Source organism: Schistocerca cancellata, chromosome 3, assembly GCF_023864275.1.
Source record: "Schistocerca cancellata isolate TAMUIC-IGC-003103 chromosome 3, iqSchCanc2.1, whole genome shotgun sequence".
Lineage (NCBI taxonomy): Eukaryota > Metazoa > Arthropoda > Insecta > Orthoptera > Acrididae > Schistocerca > Schistocerca cancellata.
The window spans coordinates 356110776-356138058 of NC_064628.1; the positions used below are offsets into that span (position 1 = coordinate 356110776).

Genomic DNA, 27283 nt, shown 5'->3' on the forward strand with positions numbered 1-27283 from the left:
TCATTAAAGATACATAAAGGGCCGGGAAATCTAGGGAACATTTTCGTTCTACATAGTTATCTTCTTGTCTTTTACTAAAAATAAACAGTATTTATAACAAAATTGAGATTTTCAGTGTTTAATGCACGATTTATTCAAAAGTTGCTGATTTGTAACGTGGAACAGTTGTAGTAAAAATAAAGGAAGCAATACAGATTTATCATATAGTGCTAGAAAATGCAATTTCCTCAAAAAAGATGAAATAAAAAAAAAACGCAAAGCAAAATTATATCAATCATCACTTCAATACTTCGTCGATCTTACATAAAACATCTTTCTGTTATTCACAGACGAAGTCCTCATTTATCAGTAATAACAAGAAACTCTTGCCTTTGATTGTGATGAAGGTTCTATTGAGTACAAAATAACAACAGTTACATATACACTCCTGGAAATGGAAAAAAGAACACATTGACACCGGTGTGTCAGACCCACCATACTTGCTCCGGACACTGCGAGAGGGCTGTACAAGCAATGATCACACGCACGGCACAGCGGACACACCAGGAACCGCGGTGTTGGCCGTCGAATGGCGCTAGCTGCGCAGCATTTGTGCACCGCCGCCGTCAGTGTCAGCCAGTTTGCCGTGGCATTCGGAGCTCCATCGCAGTCTTTAACACTGGTAGCATGCCGCGACAGCATGGACGTGAACCGTATGTGCAGTTGACGGACTTTGAGCGAGGGTGTCTAGTGGGCATGCGGGAGGCCGGGTGGACGTACCGCCGAATTGCTCAACACGTGGGGCGTGAGGTCTCCACAGTACATCGATGTTGTCGCCAGTGGTCGGCGGAAGGTGCACGTGCCCGTCGACCTGGGACCGCACCGCAGCGACGCACGGATGCACGCCAAGACCGTAGGATCCTACGCAGTGCTGTAGGGGACCGCACCGCCACTTCCCAGCAAATTAGGGACACTGTTGCTCCTGGGGTATCGGCGAGGACCATTCGCAACCGTCTCCATGAAGCTGGGCTACGGTCCCGCACACCGTTAGGCCGTCTTCCGCTCACGCCCCAACATCGTGCAGCCCGCCTCCAGTGGTGTCGCGACAGGCGTGAATGGAGGGACGAATGGAGACGTGTCGTCTTCAGCGATGAGAGTCGCTTCTGCCTTGGTGCCAATGATGGTCGTATGCGTGTTTGGCGCCGTGCAGGTGAGCGCCACAATCAGGACTGCATACGACCGAGGCACACAGGGCCAACACCCGGCATCATGGTGTGGGGAGCGATCTCCTACACTGGCCGTACACCACTGGTGATCGTCGAGGGGACACTGAATAGTGCACGGTACATCCAAACCGTCATCGAACCCATCGTTCTACCATTCCTAGACCGGCAAGGGAACTTGCTGTTCCAACAGGACAATGCACGTCCGCATGTATCCCGTGCCACCCAACGTGCTCTAGAAGGTGTAAGTCAACTACCCTGGCCAGCAAGATCTCCGGAACTGTCCCCCATTGAGCATGTTTGGGACTGGATGAAGCGTCGTCTCACGCGGTCTGCACGTCCAGCACGAACGCTGGTCTAACTGAGGCGCCAGGTGGAAATGGCATGGCAAGTCGTTCCACAGGACTACATCCAGCATCTCTACGATCGTCTCCATGGGAGAATAGCAGCCTGCATTGCTGCGAAAGGTGGATATACACTGTACTAGTGCCGACATTGTGCATGCTCTGTTGCCTGTGTCTATGTGCCTGTGGTTCTGTCAGTGTGATCATGTGATGTATCTGACCCCAGGAATGTGTCAATAAAGTTTCCCCTTCTTGGGACAATGAATTCACGGTGTTCTTATTTCAATTTCCAGGAGTGTATTTTTATATTTGTGTATGTAGGTTGGTTGGTTGGTTGATATGGGGGCGCGGATCAAGATAGATTAGGGAAGGACGGGAAGTCGGCCGTGCCCTTTCAGAGGAACCATCCCGGCACTGAACTATCGTCCTCCCAAATGCGAGTCCAGTGTGCTAGCCAAGTGCTACTTCGCTGATATTTGTGTACGTAAACTGTTCAAATGGCTCTGAGCACTATAAGACTTAACATCTGAAGTCATCAGTCCCCTAGAGCTTGGAACTACTTAAACCTAACTAACCTAAGGACATCACACACATCCATGCCCGAGGAAAGATTCGAACCTGCGACCGTAGCAGTCGCGCGGTTCCGGACTGAAGCGCTTAGAACCGCTCGGCCACGGCGGCCGGCACGTAAACTGTACCTGTATCAAAAGTAATTGGTTTGGCTATATAAAAGCGCAGAAGTTATGCGATCAACTAATTTTTATTACTTGTAAAATACAATTTGCATTCTGTAAGGACTAACACTGAATGATGTGCTGTTCTAATTATGTGTAAAACGAACAGTCAAACGAAAGAGTAGTCGTAACCTCTCTGTGTCTCTCCTATTCATTTAAGTTTCTTTCCTACCGATGCTACCTGCAATCCTACCATTTACCACGACATTTTTTTAGTGTACCAAAACTACCGAATCGTAGTTTTGGTAGATCGCAAGTTTAATCACTTCGTTTACGCAAGCGCAGTGTGCTTCCAGTCCCTGCATCAATGGTCGGTCCTCCGCAGGTATTTATAGATTTAGCTACAGCATTCCGGCGTTGCAGTTTTCCTATACACAAATACAGCGTGAGCAACTTAAATCCGAACTCATAACGTAACCGCTGCAGAATCGGTAGACTGTGATAGAATGAAGTTTTATGAATGCTACGTAATGAAAATACTGCATTTATTGTTACAAAACCACGCAATTACAGAGACAAGCGACTAAAGCAGGCCGCGCGGGATTAGCCGAGCGATCTAGGGCGCTGCAGTCATGGACTGTGCGGCTGGTCCCGACGGAGGTTCGAGTCCTCCCCCGGGCATGGATGTGTGTGTTTGTCCTTAGGATAGTTTAGGTTAAGTAGTGTGTAAGCTTAGGGAATGATGACCTTAGCAGTTAAGTCCCATAAGATTTCACGCACATATGAACGTTTTGACTAAAGCAGGCTTACAGGTCTGTCGAGAAAATGCGGTATTTGACAGACATCAAGGCAGTTCCTAGATCGATGACAGTAGATGGGGGAAGGGGGAGGGGAATTCAGAAGATGTAGAGTTTTAAATACTTGAGAGAATGGATGGGAAATGCGCTGACCGAAAAAGAAGCAAGAAAACAAAATGAATTTAGCGTACAAACTATGAACATCTACAGTAAGAAACACATTTCGATCAATGCAAAACTGAGACTTTAGCAGACAGTGATCTACCCTGAACTCTTATACGCAGCAGAAACTCTTAACCTACTAAGAGGAATACTTCAGAGATTAGAACTGGTGGAACGGAAGATTCTCAGGGTGGTACTGGGACCTCGAAGAACAGAAAGTGGGCAACTTGGAAGACGAGCGAACGAATAACTGTGTACCAAAATGGAGAGAGTGTCGGATATCATTAGAAAAAAGTGGAGCTTGTTCTTCGGACACATCCTTAGAATGGACCAGAGGTGGGGTAGGGGGAGGGGGGGTGGTAACACAGCGAATAATGTAGTGTCTGGTGAGCAAGAGAACCAAACAAAGTGCGCTAGATCCAAGAGGTACAAAGGGATGTGACAGAAATATGAGTACATTAACCAGAGATATAAAACAGGGTGATTTTTAAATTAAAAGAAAAAACAGGCTCTCACAGGTTCCGACGACAGAGCTAGACCCAGAAGAAAATCATGGTGGACAGATGAGCGAAGAAGATAACAAAGTATGAGCATGAAAGAATATTGGACAAGGAGAAAGACCAGAAGAAGCGAAGGTAACGCGAATTAACTTGGTCCTCAGGCGGCCCAAATGAAAAGAAGAAGAAGAAGAAGAAGAAGATCGTAACAAAAGATGTTCAAAATTATCAACCTGTACATCGATGCGCTTTCGTGGTCGACTGACCATATTGTGAGTCTTCTGACGTAAAACGCTGTTGTCAGTTGCGTTGATTTCTCGTTGAGTGTTCACCTTCAGTTATTCCGATATAAATTTTATCCTTCATGCATCTCCAAAGGAAAATAAAACCGTAGGTGGATAACTGTGGAACGTGGAGGCTACGATCTGCTATTGACGGCTCGTTCTTTTGAAAGCTGCACGAACCCGATTCAGTAAAACGTTTGATGTGTGGTATGTTGCTCCGTCTTCTTGGTTGAAGCGGGATTATTTTTAGTCATAAGTTAATTAATTATAGAATTCATTGGAAACATCGAAGTAAACTTGTATATTGACAGTCCGGTCAAAAAACATTGGTCGCACTGTGCGATTGCCGGAAATGACACTGCAGACACAGTTTTCTCATCGTGAAGTGGAAGCTTGAATATCTCGTCAGAAGAGGATTCCTCCCTATCCAGTACCTGGTGTACCACGAATTAACATGAACGGATAAAGGAAACCATGCCTGGTGCAACATGGAATACGACGTCGTGTCTGTTCTGTCTACCAAAAATGTTTCCGAGGAGTCACTTGCAACAATTAGTTAGTTTCTGTTTGTCTGTTTCCTTCAGTAGTTGCACAGCTGTAATGCGTTATAGTTCCAGCTTTAGCTCATGAAGACCTTTACGAGAAGCTGTGTATTTAACCCAAGACTGTTGGGATAATTTGCGTATTGATATTCTTTTCCGGCTGGCAGTAATTGTCCGTTCATTATCAACAGTGTTCTGTAAATTCTTAACAGATGGTTGCCTATTTCCATTTGCATTTGAAATCGTACCTGTTTTACACCGTTTTCACCTAAACTGTGTATGCCACTCTCCGCTGGGATACTGGCATTCGGAAATTTTTCTACGAACCGTTGACGTATTTGAACGATAGGGCAGAACAGTATCGAATGCCTTCCGAGAGTCAAGGGACACTTCACGTGCTGGGCAATGTTCTCTGCGGCGTTCGCGATCTCGTGGGTGAACAGAGCGTAACTCGTGAATGTCGGAACACTATACTGCACACTGACGGTCTATGACAAAGTGGACTATTAGGCAATTCTCTTTCTATGGCTACGAGCTCCTTCGTCGTAGCTGCCCTTATAGAAGAAACATAAGTGCCACTGAAGTACGTACCTGGCAGACTCTTATACGAGGTCTGTTCAAAAAACTCCGGAATACTGGTAATTTCGCGGCAATGGTGTGTTGGAGCGAAATTATGTTGGCATCCCTGCACACGCCTGTGTTTAATGTGTAACAGTCAGAAGTTTCTTTGTTGTATGTCTGTAGGTTATTGTTCAGTGCTGTACTGAGTAGATCGTTGTGTCGCACAGTTTTGCGAATTTCGAGATGGCAGAGTTAGAGGAGCAACGCGTCTGCATCAAATTTTGAGTGACACTCAAGAAAATCTTTACAGAGACACACCAAATGACGTAGGAAGCCTACGGTGATGAGTGCTTAAGCAGTACTCGGTGTTACGAACGGTTCATTTGGTTTAAAAATGGTCGGACCGAAGTTAAAGGTGACACTCGTTCAGGACGCCCTTCGACGTCTACCGACAACGCCCATGTCAGGAACGTCAACGAAATTAATGCGTGGCAATTGAAGAATGACTGTCCTATAGATTGCAGAGGAATATAACATTTGTGTTGAATCATGTCATGAAATCCACGTCCCACCTTCGCCTTACAACCTGCGAAGAGCTTTTGGAGCGCGCAAATGAGAACGAGTTGTTCCTTAAGAGAATCGTAACTGGTGACGAGACTTTTTTTTATTTCCAAAGTCAAAACCTCCGTTGAAAGGACGAAGATCTGCATCGTAGATGAGATAAAAGAAAATTCACAGAAGGCGCTTCGCGCAGTGCAGCAAGAGGCGTATCAAGACTGGTTCCGGAAGTGGAAACGGCGTTGGGAGTGGTGCATCAGTTGTAAAGGAGAGTATTTCGAACGGTAACATGCACAATAAATAAAAGATTAGCGCAGAAAAATTTTGTGGTCGTAGTTCCGGAATTTTTTGAACAAACCTCGCACGGGGGATAATATCGACAAAGTCTCGTTTACAGTTTTAACCATGCCAGTGGGAACACAATTATGAAATGTGACAAGGAGAAGGTCGCGAATATGTGTGCAGCGGGTCTGATTGACTGACGAAATGACACTGATGAGCCAAAATATCCCGTAAACGTCGTCTTCTCCGCTAATTGGTGCTGTAGACGAGAGTACTGGAGGGGAACGCCTCTCGCTTGAAGATGATGTTCCAGCAAATGTGGGGTGCAGCATGTGGTTCCAAGAAGATGGGGCGACTGCTCATTTGGGACTGACTGTTCGTAGGCAGTCAAACAGGTCATTTCCGCATCGATGGATTGGGCTTGGTGGGCCAGTTACCTGGCCCCCACGCTCAGCGGATTTATCGAGCCCTGGTTTCTTTCTGTGAGGAGCCATGAAATCTCTCATGTATCGCGATCCTGTGGAGTATGAAATCGACCTCGTCGCAAAAATAGTCTGCGCAGCTGCTAAAATCAAAGAGGACCGATGGCCTTTGTAGTCTGGTCCCTTCAACCCCCACCAACCAACCAACCAGAATCAAAGAAACTCCCGGTGTGTTCGAGCGTGTCCGGCAGTCAGTGCCCCGTCGGTGTTAGGCATGTTTGGTGTCCGAGGGTGCAAACTTCTAGCATCTGTTGTGATATTAGAGCTGTATTTATGTCACACACTATGTGTACACGCTATGTCCGTTAAATGTTTCAAATGACTCACTCTCTTTGATTCCTTTCCGAACTACGGCCTCTGCTACCACTTACTCTACGATTGGGGCCGTGGGTTGCTATGCAATTCTCAGTTGTTACGATGTACCCCGCCTCTCCTCGAAGTTTGTCGGAACATTTCTGGGTCATTCTTTATAAGCGGAGCAGAGACAAATGGGGAATCATTCCAGCGATGGTACATGCCGCGAATGGAGGAATCCACTGACTTGAGCGATTTTGACTGTGAACAGACTGTGGAACTGTTGTCCCGAGTATCAGTGGAAAGAGTTTGGAGGCATTTCTCAGTTGCAAGTAATTATTTCCCTTTCAGCGTGTGCGTTGAAATGAAATTGTTCACGATGTGGAGAACTAACTTACTGAAACTTTTCACAGATCATTGTGGCTAATATTGGCCGCGGTCGATATCGTCAACAAAACAGCTGCTCTTGCCACACAAAATTGGAATAGTGAAGTCAAGAATAGAAACTCGCGCAGTTCACAACCGCAAACCATAACATTTGGGAAAGAGCAGTACAGACAAGAGAAAGGCAACAACAGCAGCTGCGGCAGCCGTATCGCCTGGCGCCTATGTAGCGACTGACGCCGCGTGGCACGCCGCCGATCGATAGCGTGGTCGACTCGGCGCGACTTGGCGACGCGACGGCCGCGTGGCGATCCAGACGCCAGCGTCGGGGTGTTTCCCGTGAGGGACCACCCAGCGCGGGCGCGGCGCCGGCTCTGCCGCTGCACGGCTGCAGTCTGCGTGGCAGATCAACTGCCGCGGCTGACAGTGTTGACGTGCTTGTTCACTTTCGAGCCTGATCAGGCCATCATGTCGGAATCTACAGGGTGGGTGAGAAGTCGCTCCCTAGTTTTAAATCTCCATGAAATTTTTATTTGCACACGGAACAAGTTGTAGTCGGTTTCAGGACCCTGAGAATATGTGTATCACACTCCAGTTCCACAGTGCTCCTGCGTTGTCGGCCAAATGACGTAAACGTGTAGGTATGTCATCAGCTGATTTCTGCAGGAATGTCACAGGTACATTTCCGATGACAACAGTGATCCTACCCTCCAATATGTCAAGAGTGCGTGGGTTTGTTCGGTACACCCTTTCTTTGGCCCGATCCCACGAGAAAAAGGCACAACGAGTGAGGTCGCGACTTCTCGGAGGCCGTTCTGAGGGTATCGCCTTCCCAGCCAACGTCCTGCTAAGAGTTCGTCCAGTCCGTCACGAACGATGCAGGCAAAATGAGGTGGTGCTCCGTCCTGCTTAGAAGGATATCGCAACATTCTCCCATTGTGATATCAGTGGCCACACAATCATTCAGCATCTGGTGAAACCAATCGCTTTTCACGATGCCTCGCAGTATGAATTGACTAATGAGATGATCTGCGGGCATACCGCACCAGACTATCAATTTTGGGCAACTTTATGATTTTTCGATTGTCATTTTTGGATTTGTTTCTGCCCAGTGCTGACAGTTGTCTCGATTGACGAATCCCCCCAACGTGAAACACCGCCGCAACGCTCCAAATAATGTTCTTGAACAAATACGGACTACGCGTGAAGATGTCCCTCACTGCCTCTACATTTTCTGGAGATCGCGCCACGGATGGTGGTCGTTCTCGCGGTTTATACACATCTCACCCAGTTTTAATTAGCTTAGTGTCTCTCGCAACGAGAGACCAGTTTGTGGATACCGTCAGTGTAGAATGTTTCGCTCTGTTGACGGAGCAACTAGCTCATCTCTGCCAACTCCGATTCATGACTTTGAAAGTGGAGTTCTCGAAAGTGTTCAGTAAGTTTTGGAAATAGCTGAAAATCGGATGGGGTGAAGTCGAGACTGTATGGAAGGTGATCGATGACAGTGAACCCAAGGCGTCGGAATGTTGCCGGTGTCTCTGTCCTCGTGTGTGGCCTGCCACTGTGAGGAAAGGGTGCGCCGGCCGGGGTGGCCGAGCGGTTCTAGGCGCTACAGTCTGGAGCCGCGTGACCGCTACGGTCGCAGGTTCGAATCCTGCCTCGGGCATGGGTGTGTGTGATGTCCTTAGGTTAGTTAGGTTTAAGTAGTTCTAAGTTCTAGGGGACTGATGACCTTAGAAGTTAAGTCCCATAGTGCTCAGAGCCATTTGAAGCATGTTTACGGCCTCTGTGTGCGCAACAGTTCAGAAACACACATGACTGATGAGAAGGTTTCATGTCATCAATGTTCAGCCGAGCCAGTGCAATGGAGGCATATACAAGGGAGTACATGTGCTGCACTTCCATAGTTTAAAAACAGCAATTGAAAAAAGGAGGGAAGTGTTTCTGGGAGAACACGTTGTGTTTCCCCGACGTAGTCTCACGACAATATTGACGGGGCTCAGAAACGGTTGTAAAACGTTGTAATTTCTCCCGTATGACTATCAGTCATTAGATGGGCTGGTTACCGGGATAAATGACGTAATCAGAAAGAGAAACACGGTAATAAGACTTGATATTCGGCCAGTATAAATATTAGTTACTGCTTTGAAGTTTAAGTATACTCTGAACAGTTTTCAACAATCACCGCAGTATCTATCCTTCCGTAGAGTAGAACTTCTTACGATAGCTACATTTCTTAAGATTCAATATCTGGTACAACAGATAAGGGGGTCGTAATTAATTTCATTTAATTTTCTTTGCTACGCAGGTCTTGATACTTTGTCACGAAACTCGTTTGTTGGTAAACCGCGAAAGATGTGCCTGGAGTTAATTGCAGCAATGAAATACATTGTATAAGTGTTAGATTTCCTGCTTGAAGCTGCCTGTCAAATAGGGTGAGTACACTAAAAACCGCCTCCGTAGTTGGGGTCGCTAAAATGCGATAGTCGGGTTGCAATTTTGACGGCGACAAAATATAATCATTAGTATTTGGTTGGCAAAGGGAAGAGAATCGGCAAAGTTGTTTGTGATCAAGAGATTTTTCACCAGTGTCCTGAATTAAGTACCAAATCTCTCAACAGAGCATCATGAAGGGTGGACGTGGCACACTGGTCCCTCGTATGAGTGTGTGTTAATCATTTAATTGTCCCGTTAAGTCAGTATAAAAAGATTAAACCAGCTATTCTTTGGTCATCACTCATTAATGACAGTGCCGTTTCTTTCAGTTCCATAAACAGGGCGATTTCTTCCTGAAAACGACTCGGAGGAAACGTCGACTACATGGGGTGAGACAGCTAAAACAGACCAGCCAACATATATACAGAGGCAGTAAATACATCGAGGTGCAGTAATTTGTAGCGTTAATAGTTGCTGATTATGACGTTTCTGTTTCACCAAGCTCCACACATCGTTGAAGCCTTCCTCGATAACTCTTTCCTTCCGCAGAAAAGAATATTGTTCCATTAAAAAAATCGGCAACATAATTTGGCAAACGCAACGTTAAAATTAATTGCGTTCGTCAGAAAATTCGCCATATTATCTGTTACAACTCAGAGTAAACCGCATCTCCGTACATTTACTTGTTTTGGATATATCTGGGGTGGCTTGTCTCAGCTGTCTCTCCCATCACATATTCCCCCACTTTGCGTGTCCATTTCCTCCTGCCCCCCCCCCCCCCCCTCTCCTCTGTCCATCTCCGCGTCTCCCACCAATTTGTTCTTGAGTCTTTTTTTATTGGTGTTGTAAACAGAAACCTGATTGGGAACTGATGTCGCTTGAAATCAGTTGGTAAATCGGTTGGGCTCATTGGCACATAGGGTATAGATCAGTGAGAATAGTAACTTCAATTAATGTATTTCGCAGAGTTTTAATCCGTGAACAGGAAGGATTACATAGTTTCAAGCGATTTAGATTCCATTGGAGTATTTCAGTCATAAGCTGGTAAACCATAAAATACAATTTTCCTGTTTTCTCTCAAAACCAACTGGCAGGAAGAAAACAAAACAGTGTATTGTTGTGTATAGAATTTTTATGCAAATTATATACTGGTGATTCAGCAGCTACCTATTGGTTTTATGCATCCCACAATGACTTCAGATACCACACACAATAAACTATTAGTCCTTAATGTAGTTAAATTTTTTACTCGAATATGTTTTCGTTAGAGGCTCTAGATTTCGAAGTATTCAAGAAAGACGTAGAAAAGTTACTTTCAATCGCGTTTTTCTCGAATGACTAGAAAAGTGTGGCCTCCAGCGAAAACGCATTCCAGCACAAAATTTAACTACATTAAATTTCCTACAAAAATATTCTTTTCCTTTTTTCTATAGGACTAAAAGTCGTTGCTTAGCGAGCGATAAAATTGAAAATCTTGAGAGTTTTTGAAGGCATTGCAGGCTGCGTAAAACTTAGTGCTAGGAGCTTCTGAACCACCCTGTATAAGGAGAGAGAATATCCTGGTGCAGCGTCGACAGAAACCGTTTGAAAAGCTTTTTAGACCGTTGCAGCGTTGGTGTGTTGAGAAAAAATTATTAAGAAAAAAATACAATAATTGTATTGTTTCTAGGTTAATTAGCATTGAAGTTAGCCAATCAGGCCATTGTGTGGGAAAATTCAATTGGCACGCAGAGGCGGTGTCGCCAAACGTGTTCTTCGTTTGGTTTCCTATACAAGAATTGGACATGTGTCGATAGTAGGGATCGAGCCCGAATCGAAGGCTGAGCAGTTTTGTGCGCTATCATCTATCCTATGAGAAATATTATCTGGCGGGCCGCTTGAATTTGCGAGCGCAACGGCCTGATTGGCCGACTTCAGTGCTAATTAACTTGGAAACGGTGCAACATCTTGAATTTTTTTTTAAAACTAAACAGTTCTCAGGACAACCTACCCTGCATCGCCTTTACAAGATTTTCAGACTGTTTCTGACAATGCTGTATATGAGAGAAACAATTTGCCTAATGGTTTAAATAATATGTCTTGCCATCGCAGTTAAAAATTGATTGCGACAAATAATACTAAGCCGTACATTTTCACAGCACAGCATTTTATACCTCGCAGTCGCTTTGACGGAAAATCTGTACATTATTATTTAAAAAATTATGTAACTCATGTCCACGTAAGAGATTCGACATTTCTTGAATGTAAACCATTTTTTAGCCCTATAAATTTCTAACTTCGACCATATATTACGCCGTCTTCAGGCCCCCCTGATCCACGGGTAGGGAGAATCGCACCTCCGATCCAGTCAAAACAGGGACCAGCTTCCAATGCCTGGTATTCGTAGATTTTTGATACAGCGATCCCTTCGATCATCATTTTCCGACTGTTACTGGAATGTTGGGCAAATATTGGAAAATTTATCTAACAGTCGGCAAGTGATGATCGAAGGGATCGCTGAGTCATAATTCTACGGATACCAGTCACTGAATGCTGTTCCCAGTTTTGGTTGGAACCGAGATCAGGGGGCCTGAAGATGGTGTAATATATCGCCGTAACTGGTTGCTCAATAAAATTACAATTGGAAATTTGGACGGTTGAAAGGTGTTTTGATTCGACATTCTGTACTGAACAGCCGAGGTCCCCCAACCGTCTGTATAATGGACATACAGAGAATGAACATTTTTGTTTTACACTGTCACTCGGTCTTTCATTCGTTCAGTGAACGAAATACACTGAACAGCACATGTGACCCGGAGTCGAGAAGAAAAGTCTGTGTCCGCAGAGGGTTCTTCCGACTGTGCCACTTCTTAGGGCTTCTTCCCGTTCCATTCGCTTATGGAGTCTCGGAAAAACAGCTGCGTAATGCCTCTGGGTACACTGTAATTAGTCTAATCTTGTCTTAAAGAATCCCTATGGGAGCGGCAGGCAGTAGTATATTTCTAGAGTATTCACTTAAAACTGGTTCTTCAAACTTCGTACTAGGACTTGTGCGGCGTAGTTTGCGAGGGACAGCCATAAAGTTTTAATCATCAACAGGAAAAAAATGTTTGTTTGTAGATATGTGTCCGCAGTTCTAGTACACTTTGAAATCTACGCCCACAATACGTTGTCTCGCCGCTAGATGGAGCAAAACAGTGAGGTATATCCTATGGTGAAGTGGTTTATCGTCCGGCAACTCGTTTTCAGCTGCAAGAGAAAATAAGCAGCTGTACCTGGCTGAACCAGACTGCTAAAGAAGTACTCTGAATGGGCCTGAAACATTTTAGTTGCTGCTGAAAATGAATGACCACAGGATACTCCACTCACCAATACGCTATGCCATTTTTCGTTTGCCTATCTAGTGGTATGATACGGTACCGAGACGCGAGGACTTCAGTGTGTTACCACGATTGCAGACATGCACCTGCAAACAAACAAAACAATAATTACTTTATTTCGTTTTTTCGAGGTGATGATTAAACATTCATGACTACACCTCGTACGTCAGCAAACCTGTGACCATACATACTGCCCTCCTGTGTTTATATTAAATATCCCCTGACAGTCTTATTTTGATATCGATATCGCAAGACTTTTGTGAGCAGTCTGCTTTGTAGACTGGCTGTCTTTTTCCTGGTATTTCTTCAAGAAACCGATGTCTGCAAGCTGCCTTACCTGCTATTGAGGCTTCGTAATTATTTTTATATCCAGACGAATGTTGAACCCAGGTATCTGTATGACTCAGTGATTCCGGTAGCGACTCGTTGATATCTTAGTCATATGACATTACTTATATGCGTTCAGTGAAGCGCACAATTTTAAATTTCTGAACCTTTAAAGAAAACTGGCAATCTTTGTACAGGGTAGAGGTGGCACGTAGTGGCAGCAGGAGAGGATTGTGAAGAACAGATGATTATATACCTGCCAACTCTTCCGATTTAGGCAGGAGACTCCTGATTTTACACTTCTTCTCCCTTCTCTCGATTATTCCATTTTTTCTTCAGCTTTCTTGCAAATTAATGTCAAACATACGAAATTTGTTTCGAAAACCCGCCATTTCAGTTCCTATTTCTTCCAGTGGTCTGAAAACCTTCGCTCATTAGCCGTTTTTAACAGATAACGTATCGAAGTTTACAGAAATCAGGAATTCTCACGCGGCCTGTATTTCGAGAGCTATTTTTCCTCTTTCCTGCCCGTTTTGTAGAATTCTATAATGGTACTGCTCAGTGTTGCGCTCTGTTCGAACTGTGGTTAAGCGAAATCTCTTATTAGTCAGTGTTCTTATAACTGGTACAAAGCTTTAGAATGTATATTTGAGTATCATTTTGTTACCTGAATCTTGTAAAAGATTTATTTTGTGCTGTAGGTTATTTCAAGTGTATCTTATTCGTCATACTTCGTTTTCTTGAAGCAATATTCGGACCAGTTTTCCGTGCACTACCGAATCTAGGAAAGATCCGTTGATTCCATTCTAATCTCTTTGCTGATGTGACGTTTTTATAACACACGGTGGAAAAAGCAATGTTTCAAAACACGTGGAAACAAAACAGCAGCGAGAAAATGTCAAGAGCGTGAATAACTAAAATCCCAACGTAGTACAATTTACGTGGGCTACGCTACAGTTACGGGGTATAGAATCTACACAGAAGAGCCAAAGAAACTGGTACACCTGCCTAATATCGTGTAGGACCCCACGAACGCGCAGAAGTGCAGCAGCGCAATGTGGCATGGACTCGACTAATGTCTGAAGTAATTTATGTCTGGCTAGTTTGGTGGTAAGCGGAAATGTTTAAACTCAGAAGAGTGTTCCTGGAGCCACTCTATAGGAATTCTGGGGCGTGAGGTGTCGCATTGTCATGCTGGAATTGCCTAAGTCCGTCGTAATGGACAATAGACATGAATGGATGCAGGTGATCAGATCGGATGCTTACGTACGTGTCACCTGTCAGAGTCGTATCTAGACGTATCGGGGGTCCCCTATCACTCCAACTGCACACGTCCCACACCATTACAGAGCCTCCACCAGCTTGAACACTCCCCTGCTGACATGCAAAGTCCATGGATTCATGAGGTTGTCTCCATACCGGGATACGTCCATCCGCTCGATACAATTTGAAACGAGACTCGTCCGACAAGGCAACATGTTTCCAGTCATCAACAGTGTTGACGGGCCCAGACGAGGCGTAAAGCTTTGTGTCGTGCAGTCATCAAGGATACACGACTGGGTCTTCGGCTCCGAAAGCCCATGTCGATGATGTTTCGTTGAATGGTTCGCACGCTGACACTTGTTGATGGCCCACCACTGTAGTCTGCAGCAATTTGCGGAAGGGTTGCACTTCTGTCACGTTGAACGATTCTCTTCAGTCGTCGTTGGTCCCATTCTTGCAGGATCTTCTTTCGGCCGCAACGGTGTCGGAGATTTGATGTTTTACCGGATTTCTGGACCGAGCGAGGTGGCGTAGTGGTTAGCACACTGGACTCGCATTCGGGAGGAGGACGGTTCAATCCCGCGTCCGGCCATCCTGATTTAGGTTTTCCATGATTTCCCTAAATCGCTCCAGGCAAATGCCGGGATGGTTCCTTCGAAAGGGCACGGCCGACTTCCTTCCCCGTCCTTCCCTAACCCGATGAGACCGATGACCTCGCTGTTTGGTCTCTTCTCCCAAAACAACCCAACCCCAACCCGGATTTCTGATATTCACCGTACACTCGTGAAATGGTCGTACGGGAAAATCCCCACTTCATCGCTGCCTCCTAGATGCTGTGTCCCGTCGCCCGTGTGTCGATTATAATACCAAGTTCAAACTCACTTAAATCTTGATAACCTGCCCTTGTAGCAGCAGTAACCGATCTGACAGCAGCGCCACACACTTGTCGTCTTACGGAGGGGTTGCCGGGCGCAGTGCCATATTCTGCCTACTTACATATTTCTATATTTGAATATGCATGCCTACACCGGTTTCTTTGGCGCTTCAGTGTACGTTTCGGATGCTTCGGAGGTTTCATTTTTCTTTCTTTTTTTTTTCAGCCGCTATCTAGCTTTCTGGCTTCATAAGGAAAGACTCGCCTGTATTTTCTCGGGATTGCACTGTAAATGAGCGGCGATTTTTGATCGTTCATACCTCCCGATTATAAAAACTGAATCTCTCGATTTTTGGTTTTCGAAGGTAGGCAGGCATGGATGATGAGTTACGTGTGTGTTTGGTGTTGCAGCGCACACGAAGCAGCAGCTGGAGGACTACATGGTGCACTACCCCAAGGTGCGCATCGTGCGCGCCAAGAAGCGGGAGGGCCTGATCCGTGCGCGGCTGCTGGGCGCGCGCGAAGCCACGGCGCCCGTCCTCACCTACCTCGACTCCCACTGCGAGTGCACCGAGGGTGAGCGTGCAGGCTGGCCGGCCTTCCCCTCACGTTCCCGTACTGGGCAGACACACCTGTGCGACGGGCTGTGCACAGCTGGCTATTAAAACTGCTGTACCAGGAAGAGTGTGTGTGTGTGTGTGTGTGTGTGTGTGTACTTCAGTAGGAAGCACATATGATTATATTTTTAGGTGAATTGTGTATACACAAAGCGCGAAATTTAGTGACAGATACGGCTATGTCATTCCACGCTGCTTCAACTCTGTAGCCGATTTCATCAAACGTGGTGGCTGGAGAGTTGTTGTGTGCTAGTCTCTCCGGCAGCACTTGGCCAAATATTTTCAATGGGTGAGAATTCTGGAGAATTGTTAGCCAGGGAAACATTCGAATATCATCTACGAGGGTCGTTCAATAAGTAATGCCCCACATTTCTTTTTCTCAGAACATATTATTGTTAAGAGTCAGAATTTGGTGACAATATACATCAACATGTCTTGGCCATGTCCTGTTTTTCTACGTAGCCTCCATCACGTTCTATGGCCGTACGCCAGAGTTGTGGAAGAGCATGTATTCCCTGCTGGTAAAAGACCTTGTCCCATAGGCATAGCCATGTTTACATCGTATGACTGATACTTTCGTCATCTTCAAAGTGTGTTCCCCGTAGAGAATCTGTAAGTGGCTCAAAGAGATGGAAGTCCGAGGGTGCCAGGTCTGGACTGTAGGGTGGATGAGGCAATGATGTCCAACCCAATTTGACCATGTGTTCCCTGTTCCTCAGACTAGTGTGTGGGCGTGCATTATCGAGTTGGAGCAAGATTTCTGCTGGATTCTTGTACGGTCGAACACGTCGGAAACGGTTCTCGAGTTTATTCAGACTCTTTATCTATGCCTCTGAATTGATGGTTGACCCTCTTGGCATCACATCCCTGATAATGACTCTATCACAATCCCACGAGACTGATACCATGACTTTTCGGGCAGAGGGGATTGTCTTGAATTTCTTCTTTTGTGGTGAATGAGGATGATGCCACACCTGGACTGCCTTTTTGTTTCGGGCGCAAAGTGGTGCAGCCAGCTTTCGTACTCAGTAACGATCCGTGACAGAAAGGCCTCTTCGCTGGTCTCAAAACGCTACAACAATTTAGATGAAATGGCCTTTCTTTGAATCTAGTGGTCCGCTGTGAGCATTCGTGGAACCCATCGTGAGCACCACTTTGAATATCCGAGAGTCTCAATCATTGCAGACGCACTTCCAATGCTGACCGACAACTGTAGAGCCAATTTTCGAGTGGTGATACGCCAGTCGGCACGAATAATGGGATCCGCACAATTCAGAATGTCTGGAGCAGTGGCTGTGACAGGACATTCCGAGCGTGGCTGATCATGGAGCTCTCTGCATTTCCTGAAACTGTAACTTTCTTTACCAATCGCACAATTGTACTCCTATCAACTGCAGCATCGCCATACACTGTACACAAACGTTTATGGATGTTCACTACGGGTTCTTTTTCTGCACACAAGAATTCAATAGCAGCACGCTCCTTGTAACGTGAGTCATAAGTAGACGCCATTCTGACGCTGTACTACAGCTCTCCCATCCGCCAGAATGGTTCAAAACTTCTCATCCGCCAGAACGGTTCAAAACTTCACCCGCGCGCAGAAAAAACATCAAATGTGAGAAACCAATAAGGTCGTATGTCTGTGTATATTAATGGCTTTTTAAGAAATGTGGGGCATTACTTATATAACGACTTTCGTATATCGAGGTAGGTAAGGATAGCACAGACAACGTGCAGCATCCATTACACGACATTAAGGTTGTCTTTAGCACAAAAAAGGGCGCATAATGCCATGTTACTTCATCGAAAGATAACGACATGGAGACCTCGGAATAGGGCACAGCCACAGCCATAGCCACAACACGTGAGAAAAGTAACAGCTGCTGTCAGATGACTGTGTCATCCACCCACCACCACCCTCTATTGTCAGCATCATGCCAGGTGCTGAGCCCCTATATGAATGAAACCTTTTGCTTCCAGAGACCTTTTCAATTCCCAAACATTTATTATGTATACATGCAGACTGAAGCAACATATGAAAATTTGTACTAAGGCTGGGATTCGAACCCAGGTCTCCTGATCACTACGCAGATGAGCTAACCACCCTGCCAGTGGCTTTGCACAACTGCATGGACTACCCTAGTATGCCTCCCTCCTTAATCAAAATTCCCATTCACACATCAGCCCACACAATATGTGTCATGCCAAGGTGTTGTAATGGTTACTGCTTCCGCATATTGAGGAGGACACCTGGGTTCAAATCCCAACCTCAGTACAAATTCTCATTCGTCGCTTTGGTCTGCATATATACATCACAGATGGTTGGTGCTTGGAAAGGTCTCTTGAAGCATATAATTTCATTTGATTAAAAGCACTTATGCCTGCATTTCAGGCAGGATCCCCAGTTTGATTCAATGCTGAGGTGCTGCCTCAGCACAGTTGGAGAGTCTATGCAGTGCTATTAGAGTTTAGGGCAAATACCGAGGGGACTGAGTTGTGAATGGGAATTGGGGCTGAAAGGGGAGGTGTGCTAGGGTAGCCCAAGCAGCTGTGAAAAGCCAATGTGCCAGGGTGACACAGCATTTAGTGCATCTGCCTACTGAGCAGGAGGCCTGCGTTCAAATCCCCACACTGGTACACATTTTCAATCATCACTTCAGTCTGCAGATAAACATCATATCAGAATGACAAATCTGCCAACATTCATTCTCCTCGAATCCTCCACACATAATGCCTGTCATGTCGCGGTTTGCAGAACGAGGATTTGTCTGAAAAGAAGACATTGTGCCACTCTCGTGGCAAGTGTTGTCATTATGTCCACCACTGTTGGCATTCCTCCTCCTTCTGTTCCAACAATGGTCACCATGCTGGCAATACGTGGCATTTCAGATGTCATCATATTATCCTGCTATTACTTTTATATTGTAATTTCATGTACTGACACGTTCCATGATCTTGGAGATTTGCTCTTCAATTTGGTCCTACGGAACTAGATGTGTAAGTAAATAAATAAGTCTTCACTTAAAACTTCTGGGCTGATAGGCCATGGTCTATGTATAAAACTCGCCCCTGACATTTCATCTCCGACTGCAGGAGACATCCTCCGAGGTAAAGCGGCTTTACCTCGGAGGATATCTTCCGCAGTCGGAGACAAAACGTCAGGGAAGAGTTTTATACATAGACCTCGGCCTATCAGCCCAGAAGTTTTAAGTGAAGACAATACTGGCTGTGAAAGCCTACATTAAATAAATAAGTCTTTGATGTGGCTGTACGATTCTGCAGAGCTGTGCAAACAATATGTCTGTCCTCTTGGGTGCTATTCACCAGGGGCCGTTGAGATCCTGTATAGTGTTGAGTATCCCCCCTCCCCCACCCCCTCCAGAGAACCTGCTGATTCCATATTCACTTCCAGTTGTGAGATCTCAACCAATGTCAGCAGCTATACTGACCAACGATAAGCCACAGTCTCAGTAAACTATGATTCTTCCTCTGCTGCATCCCACATGAACTAGGAGATGTTTCCCCTCCTTATGAGGCTTAACACAAACTTCTCACGTACAAATAACATTCAAACATGATTTCTGGATGAGAAACCCTCTGCATGCTCTTTCTTAGATACAGTATGAAATACTAAGATGTTTGTTGCATGCTGCCTTTATGGTGTTGCAATTTTAATGGCCAGCTGTGTAGTTTAAGATTAGGTATTTCTAATGACATTGATTCCAAAATTAAATCATCCTGTAGTCGACATGGCACCTTTAAAACATCCTTACTTGGCAAAGTCAGTGTTCAGTAAATGATAAAGTGGTGTATCCTGACAGGAAAACAAAACTGAAGAACACATGTACCAAAAATGAGGTTTTTATGTTCAACTTTAGGATACATAAGAGCTTTTCTCATCCAGAACAATGACATAAGACTTGGATTAGTTGTAAAGAGTACACTGGAGGATGCTGAAATACATAAAATAAATTGGTTAAACCATGTTGAAAGAATGTCAATGATAGGTATCGAAAATAATGAATAATTACAAAGACACAGGGAAACATAGTAGAGGAAGACCACAGAAAAGTTGGAGAGAGAAATTTTGGTATGTTTGTTTATGGAACAGCCTTAAAAGCAGTCAAACAATGGAAACTCCAGGCAGGGATATCAAAAATGTAGGAAAAGATAGATTTATAACAACAAAAACAATCAATTATTGACAAAATTATTTAATTGGATAGATAAAAAATCTACTCACCAAGTGACAGTAAAGCACATACATAAAAGACAGTTGTAACTGGCAAGCTTTTGGAGCCAGTGACTCCTCCTTCAGGCAGTAGGGTTGAAGGAGAAGGAAGAGACATAGAGGAAATGGACTGGAGAGGTCTAGGAAAGACGGTAGAGTTCGGGAAAGTCACCCAGAACCGCAGGTCAGGAGAGACTTACATACAGTACAATGGTTCCTGTGATGGTGGCTTATTGTTAGTTGGTATAGCTGCTCAAACCGGTAGAGATCTCACAACTGCATGTGAATATGGAATCAACAGGTTCTTACTATATGGTAAGTCACCCCTGACCTGTGGTTCTGGGTGAGTTTCCCGAAATCTACCCCTTTTCCTAGACCTCTCCAGTCCTTTTCCTTTCCTTCTCTTCCTTCCCCTTCAACCCATCTGCCTAAAGAAGAGTCACTGGCTCCAAAACCTTGTCATTACAACTGTCTTTTATTTGTGTGTTGTGCCGGAAAAGTTAGATTGCTACTTACCGTAAAGAAGATATGACAAGTTGCAGACAGGCACGATTAAAGGATACTCACATGTAGCTTTCAGCCACCACCTTCATCAGTGAACACACACACACACACACACACACACACACACACACACACTCTCTCTCTCTCTCTCTCTCTCTCTCTCTCTCTCTCTCTCTCTCTCTCTCTCTACTGATGAAGGCTGTGGCTGAAAGCTACAAGTGAGTGACTTTTAATCGTGCCTGAGTAGTGGTAGATATTGATGCTGATGATGATCACGACAATGATCATAACTGTCTGTATGAGTTTCTTGAAGTCACAGAGTCTAAACATGATTTTCAAATAGAGGTAGACCCTCTAAATTTATTGCCTCCGATGAAAGTTATAGCTGTGTTTTATTTAGCAGCCACAGAGTTAGGTGGCACAGCAACTGCTAAACTTGATCCATATTGAAAATAACAATTTTCAAATCCCAATCCGACTGTACATATTTAGGTTCTCTGTAATATCTCTGAATGACTTCAAGCAAATGATAACATGCACATCACTGATTTCTTCTCAGCACTCCCTTCAAACTAAGCCAGTTCTGTACCCACCACATTCTACATTATATTAGACATCCAAATCAACAATCACCTATAATTGCAAGAGAATACTAACATCATTAGCAAAAGAATTAGACAAACCAGTCTGCATGTGACACTCTTCAAGGCATCAGAAACTTGAGGTAGCATTCCAATCCATGACCACTTCAGTTCCACCTGCAGCTCACAGAGATTGTTCCAAGCTGGGTCCAAGATGGCATCCTTCATGTGCTCTGTAGAACTGAGGTCCAGTAAGCTGGGAGACCACATAAGCATCCTTGTGTGTAGGAGCATTCCTCAATAGGAAAGTAGTTTCCTGTCTTCTGCAGCAAATATCAGGGGTCACATCTCATCCCATGTAAACAACCCCTGTGTGAGAATACCTCCACCACCTGCTTGAAGGGCTTCCTGTTGGCAAAAAGGAAACACTGTTTCCATTTGAGACTAGTGGGAGAAGGAACTGAATTGAGTTTGACCTTCTAGCCTTCAACATGTTGGCATGCTAGGAAAACTGTGGGAAACTGCAGTCAAGATGGCCAGTCAAGAATTTTGATCTGTTCCTTCTGTGCTTTTAACTATTGCACCAACTCCCTCAATAAAACCAGTGTTAAGTTTGTTGCAGAGTTAACATTGTTTTGTATTATATATCACGATTTCTTACCATTACATTCACAAATAGAGCATGGGAAGAATTCTCGTTCACCTAGCATCAGCTGTTAATTAGTATGATTTTTATATCCATGATCCCTACAGCAGTGATCTGTAAAGATTTTAAAACATTTGCAGATTCAATTCTGAAACGCCACTCTTGCAGTTATGAGTATGTTTCTTACGAGAAAAATAAATAAGTCATTTTTTGTGTCCCAGCCTGGTGTAAGCCTTCAGGTTTATGACACTTCAGCAGCTTGCAGGTCAGTTTTGTTACTTGTTTTGGTAAACCACTTCTCATGTAGCCTTAAGAGTTCATTCCATATCATCCTATTGCAAAAATATCTGAGACTCTCAGGTGCCATAGCATTTACATGTTGACTTGGTTCCAGTCATTCACAGTGTTCCCAAATCAATCTAGGTGAATGCCAGGCACATGTGTCTTGATATTTATCTAACTGAGATAGTATTTTGTCCTTACCAAGAAAGATTATTATGTTTTTGTGACCTTCATTTCCTTACAGTGAGAGCCAGCTGTCAATTTCTTGCACCCATCTAATATTTTCTCAAGAATTTACTGCACACTACCACAATTTTAATGAGACAGATTCCACTGTCAGTATCATAGAATTTGCCCAGTACCTTAAAAATTGCAAAAGCTAAACGTCATAGCTTCACAGTACCAAAGACCAAAATCAGTTACTGTGCATTATTGAAATGGGTAATATTACTTTCCTAGGCTGTAGTAAATTTTATATTATCAGTGAGACAGAGCTATAACACAGATATTATTCATACATGAGTACACCTGGAAACTTTACAAGTCTGACATTACACTGACAAGCAGGTGTTGGGTGATGATGAAAACTACCGAATGCTGTTTCATGTTCTTCTGTTATCAAATAAGAAATTAGAGGAAAACATATTTGAAACCATTGTGCATACAGTTCTCACTTACTCATAAACAAACACAGTTTAGCACCACTCCTAAGCAACATCAGATTTTTTAACCCTTGTCTTCATTCTTCCTATAATTTCTGCTCTTCCATTCTATTTCACACTTTTCAATTAGTGTAAGCTAAATTTCCAAATAGTCTGATGTTCCAGCTTGTGCATTCTCTCCAGTAATTGTGCTATTCTCCATGTGTAAACATATCTCAATTCTTGTAGCTTAATTCATTAACCACAAATTTCAAATTGTATTAAAATTTCTAAACTTATGTTGTAAATAGAAATAAAATATCTGTTATTTACCTTCTGTATGCGCATACTGAGTGTCATAAAATATTTAATATAATGCTGTTTTATAAGCTTGTGCAAAATCTCAGATGCTGTTAGTCTGAAAGTGAATAGTGCGATGTCTTCAACAGCTTCAAAACTTGCCTCAAACAAATTACAACATGCCCCTTCCATTTTCTTGTTGAGTCACTGTTTAACAAAAGGTCACAAACAAAATGTGACACAATCCCACTCTGCATGTACAAACTGCATCAATAGTGCACATGTTTATCAAAAATACAAAAGTGGTAATTATAATATAATTGAACAGATAAAAGAACTACTGACCAAGCAGCGACAGGAGATCACACACATAAAAGAAGGTTATACTTAAGGAAGCTTTTGGAGTCAATTTACCCTTCTTCTGGCAGAAGAGTTGAAGGGGAAGGAAGAGGGGCAAAGGAAAAGGATTGGAGAGGTTTAGGAAAAGTGGTAGATTTTGGAAAAGTCACTGAGAACTGCAATTCAGGGGAGACTTTCCAGATGGGATGAGAAGGAAAGACTGATTGTTGGGGACTGCACTGTATGAGATGAGTAGTAATTATGCTACACTACAATATACCAGAGACATATGGAATTTTCACAATGCACATTTTTATTTGTTTCCAGGCTGGTTGGAGCCTCTTTTGGATCGTATAGCTCGAGACCCAACTACAGTGGTCTGCCCTGTCATTGATGTCATTGATGACACAACATTGGAATACCACTGGAGGGATTCAGGAGGTGTTAATGTTGGAGGTTTTGATTGGAACCTCCAGGCAAGTGGCTTCAAAATTTACTGTTGATATTTGTATATTTAATGTAGGGCAGTAAATATACAAAACTTGTTTAACATGTGCAAATATCCTTCTCAGGTTTGCTGCTGGATCATTTTGTGTAAATTGCATAATATTTCATTTACACAACTGCTTGACATCTTCAGGTGGTGCTAGTTGCTGTTGGCACTGCTGCAAGGCACAAGAAGCTGCACCTTGATGAAGTGACAGCAGCAACTATCACCACCTGAAGATGTCAAGCAGTTGCATTGATGAAATATCATGCGATTTAACAATACGATCTATCAGCAAACCCGAGAAGCGCATTTGCAACAGATCCACTGGGAAAGCCTGAAAAGTCACATTGTTTAACATGTGTTAGTTGTCATTGTACTTATAGAATGGCTACTGTTTTAAAGTAATTACTCACAGTAAATACCCTCAGTACCTTGTATGACAAATCATTTACAGTTTGTCAAGCAGCTGAAACCATCCAGTCTTTTAAGAAATGGCATATCTTACTGCAGTCCATTTTCACTAAAATTGTTTATCATGTGTGCATATAGTTATAATGTTTGGAGAAGAGGATATATCCATAATCTCCTAACATAGATTAAAGACACTGGGGTCATCTACCACAGTAAGAACATAAAATCACTGCAAGAGGAAATCAGAAAAAATACAACTGAAGGACTTTAGTTTCTAACTTTGCTATATTCTCCCATGGTCCATTCTTTGGCACTAATGAGCAACTTTAAACTTATCAGTAATATAAGTGGTACTCCACTGCATAACCACTTTGGTTGAGATGAACAGAAGTTATTTGTTTTGGTTGTGCGTTAGCTAATCATTCAATGTTACTGGGATAACAAGCGAATTGTGATCCTGTTTGAACAAATAATAATCCCAGATGAACTGGATTCAAATCTTAATCAAGTCATCTTCATCTACATTTTATGTCATTTTCCTAAGCAATTTGATGTAAATATTAGGATTGTGGTCTTGTTGTCTTCCTCGGTGAGTTGAACTCATACAAAGGTCTCAGGTTTCTAACTGAGTGAGTTTATTGAAACAGTGTGACCTTTTCATAAGTGCCAGTCCCATCATTTGGACAAACTAACTCAGATGGAAACCTGAGAGCTTTATATTAATGTCAGGATTGTTTCTTCAGCAAGCTTCAGCTGATCTGGTTATATAGCTGATATTTATTTTAGCCAGTGTGCCATCTTTAATGAGCTGAGCTGCCAGCAAGATGTTAAATAGGACCAAAAAATGTGATTAACCTGAAAACTCAATCGTTTCTTCATGAACAGCAATGGCAATTAATTGCAAAGTCTCAAGCCTTAATAACTAGAAGGGTAAGTGGAAGGTTTCAGAATGCATGAATGCACAAGTGCTGAAGCTGTTTACTGATAAGTACTGTTAAAATGTATCCCCAAGATCAGTTCTCTAAATAATTCATTGTCTATTGGTCTGCTGTGGGCATGAATCATGCTGGTGACAGAATGAGAAAACTAACTGTATAACAATGTGATAACTTTGCTCACAAGGTCAGATGGCTACTAATTGTGTAAAAAGGAACAGCATGACAGTTTTTGCTCCAAATTAAGTGCCTTAAGGATGTTTTTCAGTAAAAAGATGGGAACTAATGTGGTTTCAATAATCTCAAATGGCAGGTTTTAAGGGCTTAAAGGCATCTGGTATTAACATAAAGCAGGCAGCTCAGTTTAAATTGCAAATCATTAGAATGTCTAAAAGTCTTGCATTCAATGGAAGCTCTGTGGTGGATAGGAAAGTTAGTTTGATAACAACTAGAGCATTAGTGCCTATCATTCTCTCATACTGTAACTGTTAGCCTATATATGTATTTTATGAATTAAAAGTGTTACTTCAGTAAGCTTCTTGCTCTACAGTATTTTCAGATACAGGTCTGTGTTGTTATAAAACCATATTTCACTACTGAACTAACAATCATTTCTGCAGTTCAACTGGCATGCAGTACCTGAGCATGAAAAGAAGAGGCATAAGAATGCGGCTGAGCCTGTGTGGAGTCCAACAATGGCTGGCGGGCTTTTCAGCATTGACAAGGCTTTCTTTGAGCGCCTTGGAACTTACGACAGTGGATTTGATATCTGGGGTGGAGAAAATCTGGAACTTTCATTCAAGGTAACTACATATATCAAAGGGAGTATACAAATATCAGTACTATTTATCCACTTCAGTGTTAAGTACCTGTGGTAATTTCTAAAGGAACATGAAACAACCTGTATTTCAACATCTGCTAAAGTTTAGAGATGCACCTGCTCCCAGAAGAAATACTCTACGGAAACAATTTCATATTATTTCTATTCTTGCAGAAATCCCCAGCAACAGAACAATAATTATGTTATGTAGAAATAATATGCAGTTATTTGCCCTGTCTCTTTTGGATGGCATGAATATTTGCTACAATCATTGATGTTAACACACTACCGTCCGGCAGCACCACAGTGGTGTCATGCATGAAATAGTGGTCAACGGCCATCGACACCACAGTGGTGTCATGTGCGTAGTATTGCACAGTGGCCGGTGACAGCTCTTTAGTATCTTTTGCAATTTGTTGGTGTTCTGTTTAGGTAACAATAAGTTACACACGTCAACAAGTTTTTTGTTTTTTGTAAATACTTGTGCTCTTTCATCATGGTAGACGAAAGAGACTATACAATTATTTACGATGAATGTGCGGACGTCTTGTCTGACATTCCAGACGACTTGGCCTATTGGGAAGCAGACATTGGACATAAAAAAAATGAAAGTGAAGCACAGTCATTGGAAAATAGTGAAATACGTCCAATAAGAATTTGGTGAATGCTATGGTTTCCAACCGGTTCAGATGAATCAGATGAAGAGGACAGTACACAGAGGTCAGGCTTTGATTTACCGAGGACCAGTAATACATTTGAAGGCTCTCTGGGTCCAAACATATTTCCCAAAGATACACAGAGAGTATGGATATCGTAGAATTATATATTGGGAATGATGCAATAAAACCATCAAGTACTACAGTCAAAATTGCAATAGAAGGAAACTGGATTTAAAAATTGTCAAATTTGTCGACGTTACGGGACCTGAACTTATAAAATAGTTTGGGCTTACTATCTTTATGAAAACTGTAGAAAAAGCAAGGATTGATGATTATTGGTCAACTAATCTGTTGATAGACACACTGATATTTTGCAATACAATGTCTCACAACCAATTCGGACAAATATTATCATTTTTACATTTTTCCGACAACAACAATAAAACGGACTGGCTTTTCAAAGTGCAATTTGTATTTGATTATTTTTCCAAAAAGTTTAAAG

General features: G+C 43.3%; 1 protein-coding gene across 3 annotated transcripts in view; it reads left to right on the plus strand.

The window, feature by feature from the left end:
* LOC126175042 (putative polypeptide N-acetylgalactosaminyltransferase 9) overlaps nucleotides 1-27283 on the plus strand; it is a 554784-nt gene that overhangs the window by 495964 nt on the left and 31537 nt on the right. For all 3 annotated transcript variants that reach the window (XM_049921547.1, XM_049921546.1, XM_049921548.1), the window contains 3 exons: nucleotides 15737-15901; nucleotides 23794-23942; nucleotides 25923-26105. In XM_049921547.1, the coding sequence (XP_049777504.1) occupies nucleotides 15737-15901; nucleotides 23794-23942; nucleotides 25923-26105 (497 nt within the window). The remainder of the gene's footprint in view (nucleotides 1-15736; nucleotides 15902-23793; nucleotides 23943-25922; nucleotides 26106-27283) is intronic.